Below are 13697 nucleotides of genomic sequence, written 5' to 3' on the forward strand. Positions count from 1 at the left end.
TCAGCTACCTTCTGAGCTCTGCTTCTTGGTGACCAGCCACTCTCAAAATGTCGAAGGCGCCCTTCCCTTCGCTTTCCCGCTCTTTTTCCTACCCTCCTGGCTAGAGCTGGCCTGTATCTCCCCTCCTCCCAATCTGAGCTAGAACTGAAACCTTGCCTTTCCTGGGAACAGCCGGTCCCTCCCTCTTGTTCCTCTTGCTCTCTTCTATTAGATTCACTGCTCTCCTTCCCCCCTTGGCGAATGCTTTCTCCCTGTGAGAAACTGGAAACTTCTAACTCTTCCCTGACAGGTATATCACTTTATAGATCTCCTGCAAAATATGTATTCATAGGCTCTCTCTTCAACTGAAGACTATACATGACAATATACATTGATACCCCAAAAAAAAATCCACCAAAAGAAACTTAATTTTTTTGAATCGAATTTTTTTTAAAATTCCAAAAGCAATATAGTTCATTCAAATTATAGCATTTTTTTTCTAGAGCAAATGGATTCAGTTCACTTACCACAATTCTGATCTGATTATATCTAAGATTAAGTTCCGTCAGTGAATCTAGTCCGTTCAGGTTTTCAATGTATGTTAAGCAATTCCGGGCAAGATTCAGCACTCTGAGGTCACTTAAATGGTGGAGATTTTCTATGATAGCAATCTGTAAAAGAGAAGATGAGGAAGAATGAGGATTGTATCAGTTGAGCCCAACCCTTCTTTCCCCCCTCTAAGAATGACACCATTAAACAAGCAGCTTCTCTTCTAAGCCTGAACTGTGGAGGCGAAAAAGTGAAATGTTTATGGTCACACCCCTATGCACACTTACATGGGAGTAAGCTCCACTAAGCACTGTAGGACTTACTTCCAAGCAACCATGCAAAGGATAAGTTAATTGTAGAGCACCAACTACTTAAGAAGCAAATAACTGAAATAATAGGGTTAGCAAGCAGTACAGCTGACATCACACAGAAATGGAGAACAGGAACAAGTGGCTAAGAATGAAGACTGGAACTCTCCAAAGATGGCTTCTTGCTAGGAGTCCCTGCAGTGCCTCCTTTCAAAAGAGCAGAAGCATTTATCAGATCAGCAGAAATCTGGGATTCATAAAGAATTCATAGAGATGTTATTTATGCACTTCTTCTGTCAGTGTTAATGGAATTCCTTCCTATCACAGCTTTCCTTCTTTCCTTTTTAAAACACACACAAACTATCTATAGATCTACACACAGACACACACACATATATGTTTTTATAAAATTATGTTAACTAAAGTAGAAACAAAGCATTAGATGAAACAGAGCTCAAATATTACAGTACGGTTTGAGCACACACAAGATTAAGCATGATTTTCTCAGCTTATCCTTCTCACTCATCCTTCCCCAACAACTAATACTCAGGATACTCCCCTCTGTACACATGAATTCCTTTTAGTAAAAAGCACCATGAATGTTAATCCCTTTTGAAGCTATCTAAGCCAGTGACCATCAATACAGTTTAAGACAGCAAATTCCATAAATTAATTATGTATTGTGTGAAGAGGGATCTTCTTCTCTCTACCCTGATCCTACTAGAAATCAACTTCTTTGGCCGGCCTTGTTGTATGATGACACAAGAGAAATGTAATCTTTCCCTATTGTTTTGAATAAATTGATGGGCAGTTTTGCATGTTTTGGTGGGCTGCCATTTCTGCCAGGCCCAGGGTTCACTGCTGCTCCCAATACTTCCTGGGGAGGGCTCTTGAGCAAGACACCTTCCATGCTTCGCCTTCACCCTGTCCCTCAGCAAGTGAGCCTGCTTGTTGCAACAGGTCCAGGAGGGAACTCTTCTCCATCAGCCTCCTATGGGCCCTTAGCAGCTGCTCAACTCTGCTGATCCTTGATGCCAGCCCTGTACATGAACTGACTAACACTTTTTGGTAGTCAGGTGGGTTCTGTTGCAATTTTAATGGCAGACTCTAATCATAAGGTCACAGAAAATATAGCCATGTTCCTGGGCATTGTCGGCCAATTGGTGCCAAAGAAGGATAGAACTTTTTTTATGTATGCTGCAACAGCAGCAAGAATACTCATTGCAAAGTACTGGAAGACACAAGATTTACCCACTCTGGAACAATGGCAGATGAAGGTGATCGACTACATGGAATTGGCAGAAATGACTGGCAGAATCCGAGACCAGGGAGAAGAGTTGGTGAAAGAAGACTGGAAGAAATTTAAAGACTATTTACAGAAATATTGTAAAATTAATGAATGTTAGAAGGATGTTGGATAGAAACTAAGGGGTTTCCAGCTGTAATGCTTTAGGAGATACGAAAAAAAACGTTTATAAATGGGTAAAAGCGTAATGGTAAGGATTTGCTGAACTAACAAATTGAAGTGGAATACAAGGAAGGGAGGTATGAGGAGGTCTGGGGAAATAAGCGTAAGGAAGATATGTTACGGAAAATTATCTGTTTTTTAACTGTTTTTATGTTGTATTTTGTTTCTTTTTATTTTTATTTTTTTTCATTGTTATATTTTAGAAAACTTTAATAAATATCTTTTGGGGGGGAAGAAAAGGGAGGGTCTTTGATAGGCACAGAAAAAAGAGACCTGAAGAGTAATGAAAGGATACTTCAAGGAGAATGTGCCACCACACTAAAGGCCCAGATTCTACAAGGTCGGATGGACGTCCTAATAAGATGGTATCTGATTTTGTAAACATTAGGTGTGCTCCCCCAAACCACTGGATGTGTTTTTTGAAATAAAAAGCCCCCAAACACTTTAACTCTTCAATATAGTGAAGGAGCAGGTGGTTATCTAGTCATTTGACAGCCCTAACGAAATGAATGATACACTAGACTCCACAGGCTGATGGCATAATTAACTCAATGTAAGATTCTGAAAAACTATGCAAAGTTAAGTTCCTTCAATTTAGCAAGTCTCATGAAAACAAAGGGGAAATGCAAAGCAGCACCACACCTAAAAAGCCAGCAACAGGTACCCCATGGTACAAGCTGAAAAAGATTTATCACATTATACCTGATTTCCATGAAGGTCCAAGACATCAAGGCTTACAAGGTTATCCAGGTTTGATATTCTCCTTATTCTGAAACATTCAAGCATTCAAGAAGTATTTTTATTTCAAGGAGGGGAAATTTATTCCCATTTGACCCCTGCCCAGGCTTTAACCTGCTATGGGCTTCTGTCCAGCACAACCAACCACCTGAGGATCTAATCCCAAGCAGGATGCCAGTAAATCCCAGAACCTCCAGCATACACAGGTACCCAATGTGAAGGCAAGGACAGTGGGATTCAACCACAGATCTACCCCTGCTGCTAACGTAAATGGTAAAGCCAACATGCTGAACAGAGGCAGAAAAAAAGGGAAGACCTCCATACACCAGCTTGAAATTGTATGGATTCTGGAAGTGGAGTGCTTAGCAAGAAGGTGGATGCAGGACAAGATGCAACAGCAAACTTGGGAAAACAGCAGTTTCTGAGACTTCTTGCAGTATTAAGCACTCCAATAAAGGAGAGTGAAATTATGAATCTCCTAGCAATCTGTTCCTGACTAGCACCAGGAACTCACCCTCCTCCAATCCAAGGGTGGTTAGAAGTAAATAAAGAAGAAAGCCCCACTTAATTCATAGTTACTTGTGGTTTGTCCCATATTCAGACTTGCATTAACAGCCGCAACTGAACAACCCCCCCTCCGAGTTTGAGGCATCTCGAGTGTGTGGAAGAGGATCTTGCATTTCTCCTCCACTCTCACCCGGTTGAGACCAGCAGGAGTGGTGAGTAAAGCTTGGAAAGAGTCTCAGAGGGAAATGTTGGGATTTGCAGGAGCTGCTCACTCCTAGGGAGGTGGTGTGCCCTTCTGCACTGCTGGGGGGAGTGAGCCTCACAGAAGGAGGACGATTTCCTCAGGCTCCCCTCACGCAAGACAGGGAAAAGCTGGCAGGGCAAAGTTGGGACTCTTTCTGAGGCTAGCTCCTGCTCCTAGACTATCCCAGCCCTGATATTCTCAGATAGTACGGAGTCTTTATCATGTATAGTTTGGCTTGCTCTCTAGCAGAGTGCAAGCTGGTATAAGATACTGTTTTTCTACTTGTTCGATGTTTTATGATGTTTTTATATACAGTGGTACCTCGGTTTAAGAACAGCCCTGTTTACGAACTATTCAGTATATGAATTCTGCAAAATCGGAAGTAGTGTTCCAGTTAGCAAACTTTACCTCGGTCTACGAACAGAAGCCGAATGGTAGAAGGGCACCAGCAGCGGGAGGCGTCATTAGGGAAAGCGTGCCTCAGTTTAAGAATGGCTTTGGTTTAAGAACAGACTTCCAGAACGGATTACGTTTGTAAACCAAAGTACCACTGTATTCTGTATGCCACCCAGAGGGATATTAATAATAATAATAATCTTATTCTTATTATTTTTCATTATTCAAAGCCAATATGTACATTTCTGCCATCAACTGGAAAAATATGCAAAGCTTATTAGGGTCTTGAAATATGCATGCTGTTGATTTCACCATTTTTTAAAAAAATGTATTTTTTTATTAAAGATTTCTTGGTTTACAAAAGTATGTGCAATATCTCTTTTTCCAAGTTACATTTTCTACAGATCAATTTCATTTGTTGAGACATTAGTGTTACATTAGTAAGAAAAGTGGGAAAGAGGTGGGGGGAACGGTAAAGGGGGTTGGGGTCAGGAGGCAAGGTTTCTATTTTACTTAATGTATGTGCAGGGTTTTGTGTCAGCGTCGCTTGTGCAGGTAATAATAATAATAATAATAATAATAATAATAATAATAATAAATTTATTATTTATACCCCGCCCATCTGGCTGGGTTTCTCCAGCCATTCTGGGCAGCTTCCAACAGAACACTAAAATACAATAACTTTTAAACATTAAAAGCTTCCCTAAACAGGGCTGCCTTCAGATGTCTTCTAACAGTTTGGTAGTTATTTTTCTCTTTGACATCTGGTGGGAGGGTGTTAGACAGGGCAGGTGCCACTACCGAGAAGGCCCTCTTCCTGGTTTCCTGTAACTTGTATGTGCGGGGTTTTGTGTCAGCGTCGCTTGTGCAGGTTCTCTTTACTATTCACTTGTGTTCCTTTGGTGGTGAGAGGTTGGGGTTGGCCTAGGGTGTGGTTGTTTGTGATTGGCTGTGGTGAACTCCATGTGTGAGTGGGGTGGCTGGGTGGTTTTGGATCAGGTTAGCCATATTGATTCATATGCTATTGGTGGATTCTTGTCATTGTCTTGTTGGGCTGTGTATGTGATAAAGGGGAGCCATATCAGGGTGAAGGTGTCTTCTTCTATTTGTCCCCGTGTCAGTTTCAGTTTATTGGTTAATTTTTCTAGTAAGGCTGTTTCCCATACTACTTGGTACCATTGGTCCATGCTTACTCCTGACTTGTTTCTCCAGTGTCTGGTTATGATGTTTCTGGCTCCTGAGAGTAGGTGGGTGATGAGTTCTTTGTGATGTGAGTGGGAATTATTGTCTTGGGAGACATTTAGTAGGGCCAATTCTGGGGTGATTTCTAATACTTGCTTGGTTATTTTACATGTTACTCGTATGGCTGTTGTCCAGAATAGTTGGATTTTGGGACACTCCCACCACATGTAGAGGTATGTGCCTGTGGAGGTGCACCCTCTCCAGCATTTTGATGAGGTTCCTGGGTGTATTAGTGCTAATTTCCTCGGTGTTAGGTACAACCTGTGAGTTTCAGAGTGAGTTCTTTCCTTTTCGTTGATATGGATTTAAAGGGGGGTTTAGACCACATTCTGGTCCATTGAGTGGGGTTAATCTCATAGCCTATGTCATCTTCCCATTGTTTTTTGATTACGTCTAGGGGGTTTGTGGGATTTTGGAGTAGTATTTTGTATATTGCGGATACCATCCCTTTGCCGTTTCCCTTTGTTGTTAGGAGGTGGTTTTCGAAGGTTGTCAGGAGCCTAGTTGCTGCTGATTTTACTACTGGATTGTTTAAGAGGGCATGTAATTGGTGGTGTGTTAGCCAGGGCATTTGGGCGTCTTCTAGTTTGTCTTGTATTTCTTGTGTTGATAAGGGTTTGTTATTTTTATAGAAGTCTGTTAGGCGATATAAGCCTTTGGTTTGCCAGGTTTTTATCTGGAGGTTTTGTGCTGTGTGATGAAATAATGGGTGGTGTGCCAAGGGAATTAGTGGGGCTGGGGCTGGGGACAGTTTACCTTTCCATGCTTTAAGCATGGTCTGTGTGCACCTGTTTAGTGTTGTGGGAATTTTCCTCCGTTTGGGAGGAATGGGTATGCTGTGGTGCAGGTATTTTCAATTGTGTCCCTCTCCAGGTGTATTCATTGTTTTGTCTCATCTTCTAGTATATATGGGATTATGTGACGTACTTGGTTTGCAATATAATATGCTTCTATGTTGGGGATTTCACATCGTCCTTCTGAGGAGGGGAGGTGCAGGTATTTGGGGCCATTTACGGAGTTGGGCTGGGGGAATCCAGGTTGGGAGGGTTTGGAATAGGTAGGTTAGTTTTGGGAGGGTGATCGTTTTTATCATAGCTATTTTGTCTGAGAGAGTGAAGTTCATGTTGTTCCATCTCTTTAGGTCTTTGTTAATTTGTCGTCACAAGGGGTTGTAGTTGTGGAGCTATAATTTATTGAGGTTTCTTGTTATTTGTACCCCCTAGGTATCTGAACTTGGTGGGGCAAATTTTTACCTTGGCGACGTTAGCACAGGCATAGGAAACTTGGCCCTCCAGGTGTTTTGGAACTACAACTCCCATCATCCCTGACCACGAGTCCTGTTAGCTAGGGATGATGGGAATTGTAGTCCCAAAACATCTGGAAGGCCAAGTTTGACTATGCCTGTTAGCGAGTTCTTTTTGGATGTGAGGAGGGGTGCTGAAGCACATAGCTTCCAACTTTGCAAAATTCACCTGTTGGCCCGACACCATTGCAAATGTAATGAGCTCTCTGATTAGGGAGGTTGCTGTGCTTATGGGGTCTGGTGCTGACACCATTAGGTCATCTGCAAAGAGACCTAATTTATAGGTTCAGTTTCACCCATGTTGTCAGTTTACACTTCACTGTACTGTAGAAGTAGCCAAGACTTTTGATAGCACAGGTCATGCACTGAATTTGGGCAAAGCATGCCTGTGTGCATATAATTACATAATTTGGCCCAACATTAATGGTCTTTGTCTAATAGCCGACTAATTCTGTCTACTCCATTTGCTTCTACACTCCTTCCCACTGGCAGCCCACGTTCCCACTTGCCCTGGGCTTTGTATGCTTCTGAGAAGTTGGAAGAACATACCATAATATTTTGGCAGCTGAGGTAATGACTTTTGAGGGTTCGTTTCAAGGTACACCTATGGAGATTTCAAAATCTACAGTCTGCATTCACCCCAGGTTGTGTTCTTGCTTGGGGAGCAAATTGGCAAAACTGCTATGCTTTTTCTCATATCCACAAATTCTGTACCTTATTTTGATACCACAGTCACCTCTGTATTGTCACATGTCCCAATTAGTCAGGGCTGGCTTTGACTTTGCAAGCAGACAGCTAAGTAAGTCGTGATTCCCAAGCAATAAGAAGTAGATTATGTTGCATTCCGTCTCTGCCAACCGTAGGGGGACTTATTTGACATTACAGTGAACACACCCTATGCAAGTTTCACAGAGAACACTAGAAAAGTGTTTTTTTAAGTATGTCAAGGTCCCCTCCCTTTTTTACCTGTTATTTCCTAACAAAAGGACACGGAGGGACCTTAGTGTGGTAAGGCCGCTGATTTCCTCTATCTGATTATCATACAGATCTAAGAAAACAAGATGCTGCAAATTAGAGATATTCTGGATCCGTGTTATGCAGTTATGCTGGAAGCTCAGCAGACGAAGGTGCTCTTCTCCATCAATAATTGGGCAAACAGTCAGCTTTTGTCTAGGAGGGGGAAAGTTTTAAGAAATGTTTAGTACAGGTGACAACAAACACAGGGAATCACTTCTAATAGCAAACTCAAGCAAAGTGTTGGCATGACTGAAGCAATGAGAAAAAAGGTAGAGGTATCAGCATAGGGGAAGTCCAAGGTTTTCAAAACCACAAAAATATCAGGAAGTCAAAAAGATTGCAATGAGGACAGAGCATGCACTGTAGCCATGAGTACCCATTAAAAGAGAAAACCAGGGGGAAGTGGCAATGCAAAGGACCTGATTTCCTAAACAGGTAAACTCCAGTTATGAGGGGACATTTTGCCCTCAAATATTCCATAGTACTTTATTCAAACTTCCACTGTTGTTTACATCCATGATTTTTCTACCAGCTTTCTCCATCCCTGCTTTATTCAACCTTTTGCTGTTATTTTAACCACCACTTTTCCCCACCCCTCGATGTTTCTCCCTTCTCACTCCCATGCCATGTCCACTGCTGTTGTGCCACCTTCCTTCTCTTTTGTTTCCCTCCACCACCCCGACTTCATGGAAATCCAGGATTGTGATATGCCACTACAAATCCTCCCATGGGGGTTGTGCAGCCTTACCTTTTTATGTACATAGGAATAAAACCACTGAAGTTCTTAATACTAGCCACTGCTCATGATTTTCCCAGACACACTAACAGTGCAATTCTATTCTAGTCAGAAATAAGTACCACTGAATTCAAATGGGGCTTACTCCCAGGTAAATGGGATTATGGCTGTGGCCTAAGGCTGAAATCCTATGAGTATGTGTGATATCATAACTCCTTCTATGTAAACATGTACATTACTGTGAAAAGCATCACCCACCAATTCTATTTTTACCTTTCAAGGGTCAGCCTGTCAGAATGCTGCATTTTCTCTTCTGCAGTTCGGTGCACTAGGGGAAAAGCAGTGTTCCCATAAGTGATATTATCTAATAGAAAAATAAACATTTAAAGGAATTTAACTTTTAAAAAACACACATATTACCATTTTGCTGTCCAATGATGCACATGCCTAACTAGCTCTAGCCACAAACATGAGAGACTTGATGCCAAGGTTGCAATGCCAGAGTTAAGGAAGGGGATGTGCTCCTTGTGCACCAGTCGGAAGCAGTTTTGTTGGGAAATGCTTGTACGTGACATGGCAATATGGCACATGGAAGGAAAGTATGTATATTCTAATTTCACATCTATGCTTATAAGGTCCAAATTAGCCATGACTATACAGGAAAGAGAAGTCAGGGTTATTGTGGAAATATTATTCCTCTTGTTGGGCAGGGCAAACTATGCATCTAAGTGTATAGCTACAATCAGCAAGTAGGCCCTGTTGGTAGTTCTGCCTCTAACTGCTGCCCAGCTCACATGACAGGGCCTTCTTGGTGGTGGTTCCATCTGTGGAATACCCCCCCTGGTGAGGCGCACCTGTCTTGTCTCACTCCGCAGGCATTTGAAGGCTTATAGGCACTGGCCAAAGTAACCATGAAATTAATAACTGTGAGGGTATGTATGTTCCATTTATGATATGTGGGGTATAACATTACATAAAAACATTGATGATGATGATGATGATGATAATGTGAACCAGCATGGTATGACTCCATAGCCTTCCCCAACCTTAGGATGTTTTGCACTATGGTTTCCATTATCCCTGGTCACTGGTGACACTGGCTGGGGCTAATGCAAGCATAGACAAACTCAACCATCCAGATGTTTTCAGACTACAATTCCCACCATCCCTGACCACTGGTCCTGTTAGCTAGGGACAGTGGGAGTTGTAGTCCCAACACATCTGGAGGGCCAAGTTTGCCTATGCCTGGGCTAATGGGAGTTTGTGCCTTCTTAATGTTTCAGACTGCAAGTTAGGGAAGGCCAGATTAAGAGTGTCAGACTGGGGAGCTGCAGGTTCAAATCCCTGCTCTGTCATGAATCTTACCGACCAATCACAATTTATCAGTCTAACCTGCATCATGGGATTGTTCTAAGGATAAAGCATGACTGGGGTGAGGAGATCCATGGAAGACTTAAATATATTACTTAACTATAATAATTAAATATAATACTGATGAATATAAATATTATATGAACTGGAATAAACAAGCATTGGAAGATATGAGAAAGGTGGAAAGGAAGACGCAGTGCCCGTTATGCGAAGAGGAGCAGAGGCACAGAACAGGGCTGAGATCTTTGCACAGGTGCCCAACGTTCAACCCAGCTTCATACCCAGCATGAAACCTAGCAATAATAATTGTATTATTTATTTATTTATTTATTTATTTATTCATTCATTCATTCATTCATTCAATTTATCAGAAGATCCAAAGGTAGTGGGATACAACTAATAGTTGTACATATTAGTTACTGCCTCAGATAATGAAGGTAGTACACAGGTATTGTGGCTAGTTACCAATGACAGCCTTACCATCCATGTATTTGTCTAATCCCCCTTTAATGCCATCCAAGTTGGTCACCCTCACAACGTCTTGCAATAGCAAAATTCCTTCTGTCCAGCCTGAATTTACCACCATTCACTTTCACTGGATGCCCCTACTGGGTTCTAGTTCTATGAAACATAGAAAAATTTCTGTTTCTCCATATCGGCCACATCACGCTCAACTCTATCATGTCCTCCTTTACCTGTCTTTCAACAGACGCCAAATGTTTGGAGGCCTGCTTTATCCACCACATCAGTGCTCATCACTTACCTGAAATATTTGGACTAGCATTATGACAGCCCTGTTGAAGTCTGTATTTTGAAGGGTTAGGAAAGGAGGAATCTCCAAATGTTGCCAGAGAGCCTGCACCATATTTCACCTCCATGCTGGGAATATCTGCAAAATTTGGTGCTACAGGGACATACAACTTTTTACTGCGTGATAAAGGACTTAATCTTCCATCGGCTGGGGGGAAAATATATATATAAGGGTTATGACAGTGCTGCTCATCAAAATACAGAACTACAGTTGCAGTCCTTTGCACTCCTTGGCACACTAACTTGGGATGAAGTCCCTTTGAAAAAAGCAGGTATGCTATAACTTATCAGCTATACGTGAGAATTTCACAAACTATCATACTTGCTATGACCACAGTCTCCCTCCATGTGTTATAGACTCAACTGCTACATGCATAGGAGAGAGCCTACAAGAGTAGAAAAGGCTCCACAGTATGGAAGTTACCCCTCCCAACTCATGGAAAGAAACAGAGACTGCAGTCAGGGGCAGAGCTAGAATGATAATCTCTTATCCCCCCTCATCAAGCAGATCATTATTATTATTACAGTTATTCACTGCTTACTACATCCAGTGACTCAAAGCGGCATACATATGTAAAAAGTATATACAAACGCTTAACACAACACCAAAATAATAAAACACCAGTATTTCCTAGAACATGCATGTCAAATGTGGATGATCTGTGACTTTGGAAGCCCATGCAAAAGTTTTAAGAACCTGTTTGGACCGGGGCTCCCCAACACATCCCCACTGGGTGTGTTAGCCACCCTTTTATGTGTTTGCTGCAGGCAACATCAATGCAACAGCAGTAAATTCACAGTAACTGTATCTGCCGTGTGGATCTCAAAGTGGTCCTAAACTAGAAAAAAAATATATGGTTTGCCTGCAGACAGCTTTGCTACCTATTTCAAGAAACAGTGAGAAATTAAATTACAAATAATGAAAATATGTTACAGCTGTAAAAACATTTATTCTTTTCATGGTTGGCATGCAAACTTTAAGAAAGAGGAGTCAGTCTCACAATGTTACCTTGTTTTCCTGAATGATTCTTTTCAAGATCATGCTGCAAGAATCTGTTATGAAGATACGGCTGCTCTTTGTGTAATCTGAACTCAAGCTGCAACAGAAATTATTACAACAAACCATTATACGTCAATGCAAACAAATGAGAAAGTAAGAAAAACGTGGATCTGCATGTATTGGGACTGCAATAAGGCTGCAATCATACACACATTTTTCTGGAAATAAGTTCCACTTAACTCAGTAGGACTTACCGTACTTCTGAACATACAGGTATAGATAGGATTGCACTGTGACCTTGGTTTCAGATGTAGACTGGAAATTTCATATACATAACAGCCCAATGATACGTTGGTGTGGTTGGGAAGTTCAGTCCAGGCACAGGAAACTGGATACAGAGAACTACTTCCTTATGTGGAAGGGCCATAACTCAGTGGTAGAGCTTTGCAGGCAAAATGCCCCAGGTTCAACCCAGGTAGGGGTGGAAAAGTCCCCTGAATGAGATCCTGGAGAGCCGCTGGTGGTGGTCTATGTAGACCAGGGGTGGCCAACTCCCAAGAGACTGCAATCTACTCATAGAGTTAAAAACTGGCAGTGATCTACCCCCTTTTGGGGGGTTCAGGTCAAAGTTGTTGAACTTTTCTTAGGGAGGAGGAAAGCCCAGTTTTTTAGGGGTTCAGGTCAAGAATGTTGAGCTTTTTTCAGGCGACCCAAACTTGTTGAGCTTCTTTGTGGGGAGCCACTGATCTACCAGTGATCTACCACAGACGTCCAGTGATCTACCGGTAGATCACGATCTACCTGTTGGACGTGCCTGATGTAGACAATACACACAAAGACAATATAAATGGACCAATCTGTTTCAGTATAAGGCAGCTTCCTATTGTCCTATCCATAGTTCTATGAAATTGTACCCCTTCCCCTCACCACACCTATAACCAACCATGTGTCTGATGTAGAATACCAATGTACACTTCTATGTCAGTATCACATTTCATAATATTCACAACAGGGGGCAGTCAATGCCTCACTGTGCATGTGGGATTCCCTTACAGTTTGGGACAGAGAAGTAGATGTACACAAATCTGCAATTTGCACTCACTTTACATGTGCAATCACAACATTATCTGGAGGGAATAAATAAGCAACAGAGAGCAGAGTCTCTTCGTTTATTTATTTCCACAGACACACATGTACACCCAGAGGATTTCCCTTGCTTACCATGCTTTGGGGAGATCATGGCAGGGCCCTGGGAAGCTCCCAGAACCCTTGTACCTCCTTCCCAGAGGCTGGGAAGCAAGGTGGCACCTCACCTACTGAGCTTTGGGAAGGAGACGCAAGGGTTCTGGGATGCTGCCCTTGTACCACCTTCCCAGAGCCCAGTGAGCAGCTCTCCATCTTGGGGTGAGTGGGGGGCAATTCCAGGGTTTCCTGAATTTGAGCAATTTTGCAATTCAGCACAGACCCCTAGAATCGAACACCCACATAAGTTGTAGGCCCACTGTATATTAATAAGCTGATTTAATGCTATGCCTCATGCTGCTCAGATAGACCATTAGTGCATTGTGTTTGAATGTTTTATACTTTTATTTTTTCTCTTAAGAAAAAAATGCTTCTTTTTAAAGACATGCAGACAGGATATCTTCATAATATCTATTAAGCTGTTCCCAGATAGGTAACTGAAAGAAAGGAGTGGTTTACTGGAGCACACGGTTAATATGAGGCTGTGTACTTATAGAGATAGTATACATTTAAAAGACAACCAAGTGGTGCTAGTAAAGAAATTGAAAAAGGAGTTGGCAGCAATGTGCCCTGCCTGGATCACATACCAGGGCAATAAAAATCAGTAGCCAAGTGAAGTGCTGCTGGCTATTCTCACCAGTGATACAGCGTATATACCGTATTTTTCGCCCCATAGGACGCACTTTCCCCCCTCCAAACATGAAGAGGAAATGTGTGTGTGTCCTATGGGGCAAATGCAGGCTTTTGCTGAAGCCTGGAGAGCGAGAGGGGTCCGGTGCGCACCGAC

At 42.1% G+C, this 13697-nt stretch overlaps 1 protein-coding gene across 8 annotated transcripts in view; it reads right to left on the bottom strand.

Moving 5' to 3' along the window:
• Positions 1-13697, bottom strand: part of LRRC49 (leucine rich repeat containing 49) — a 56548-nt gene that overhangs the window by 39140 nt on the left and 3711 nt on the right. For 4 of the 8 annotated variants that reach the window (XM_082198054.1, XM_082198051.1, XM_082198049.1 and 1 more), the window contains exons 3-8: positions 11678-11765; positions 10622-10816; positions 8761-8851; positions 7701-7904; positions 3007-3073; positions 507-650 (exon numbers count right to left, since the gene is read on the bottom strand). In XM_082198054.1, the coding sequence (XP_082054180.1) occupies positions 507-650; positions 3007-3073; positions 7701-7904; positions 8761-8851; positions 10622-10816; positions 11678-11765 (789 nt within the window). The remainder of the gene's footprint in view (positions 1-506; positions 651-3006; positions 3074-7700; positions 7905-8760; positions 8852-10621; positions 10817-11677; positions 11766-13697) is intronic. The other 4 variants (XM_082198048.1, XM_082198047.1, XM_082198053.1 and 1 more) reach the window with 4 other exon arrangements.

Source organism: Podarcis vaucheri, assembly GCF_965113315.1.
Source record: "Podarcis vaucheri genome assembly, chromosome: 14".
Classification (NCBI taxonomy): Eukaryota; Metazoa; Chordata; class Lepidosauria; order Squamata; family Lacertidae; genus Podarcis; species Podarcis vaucheri.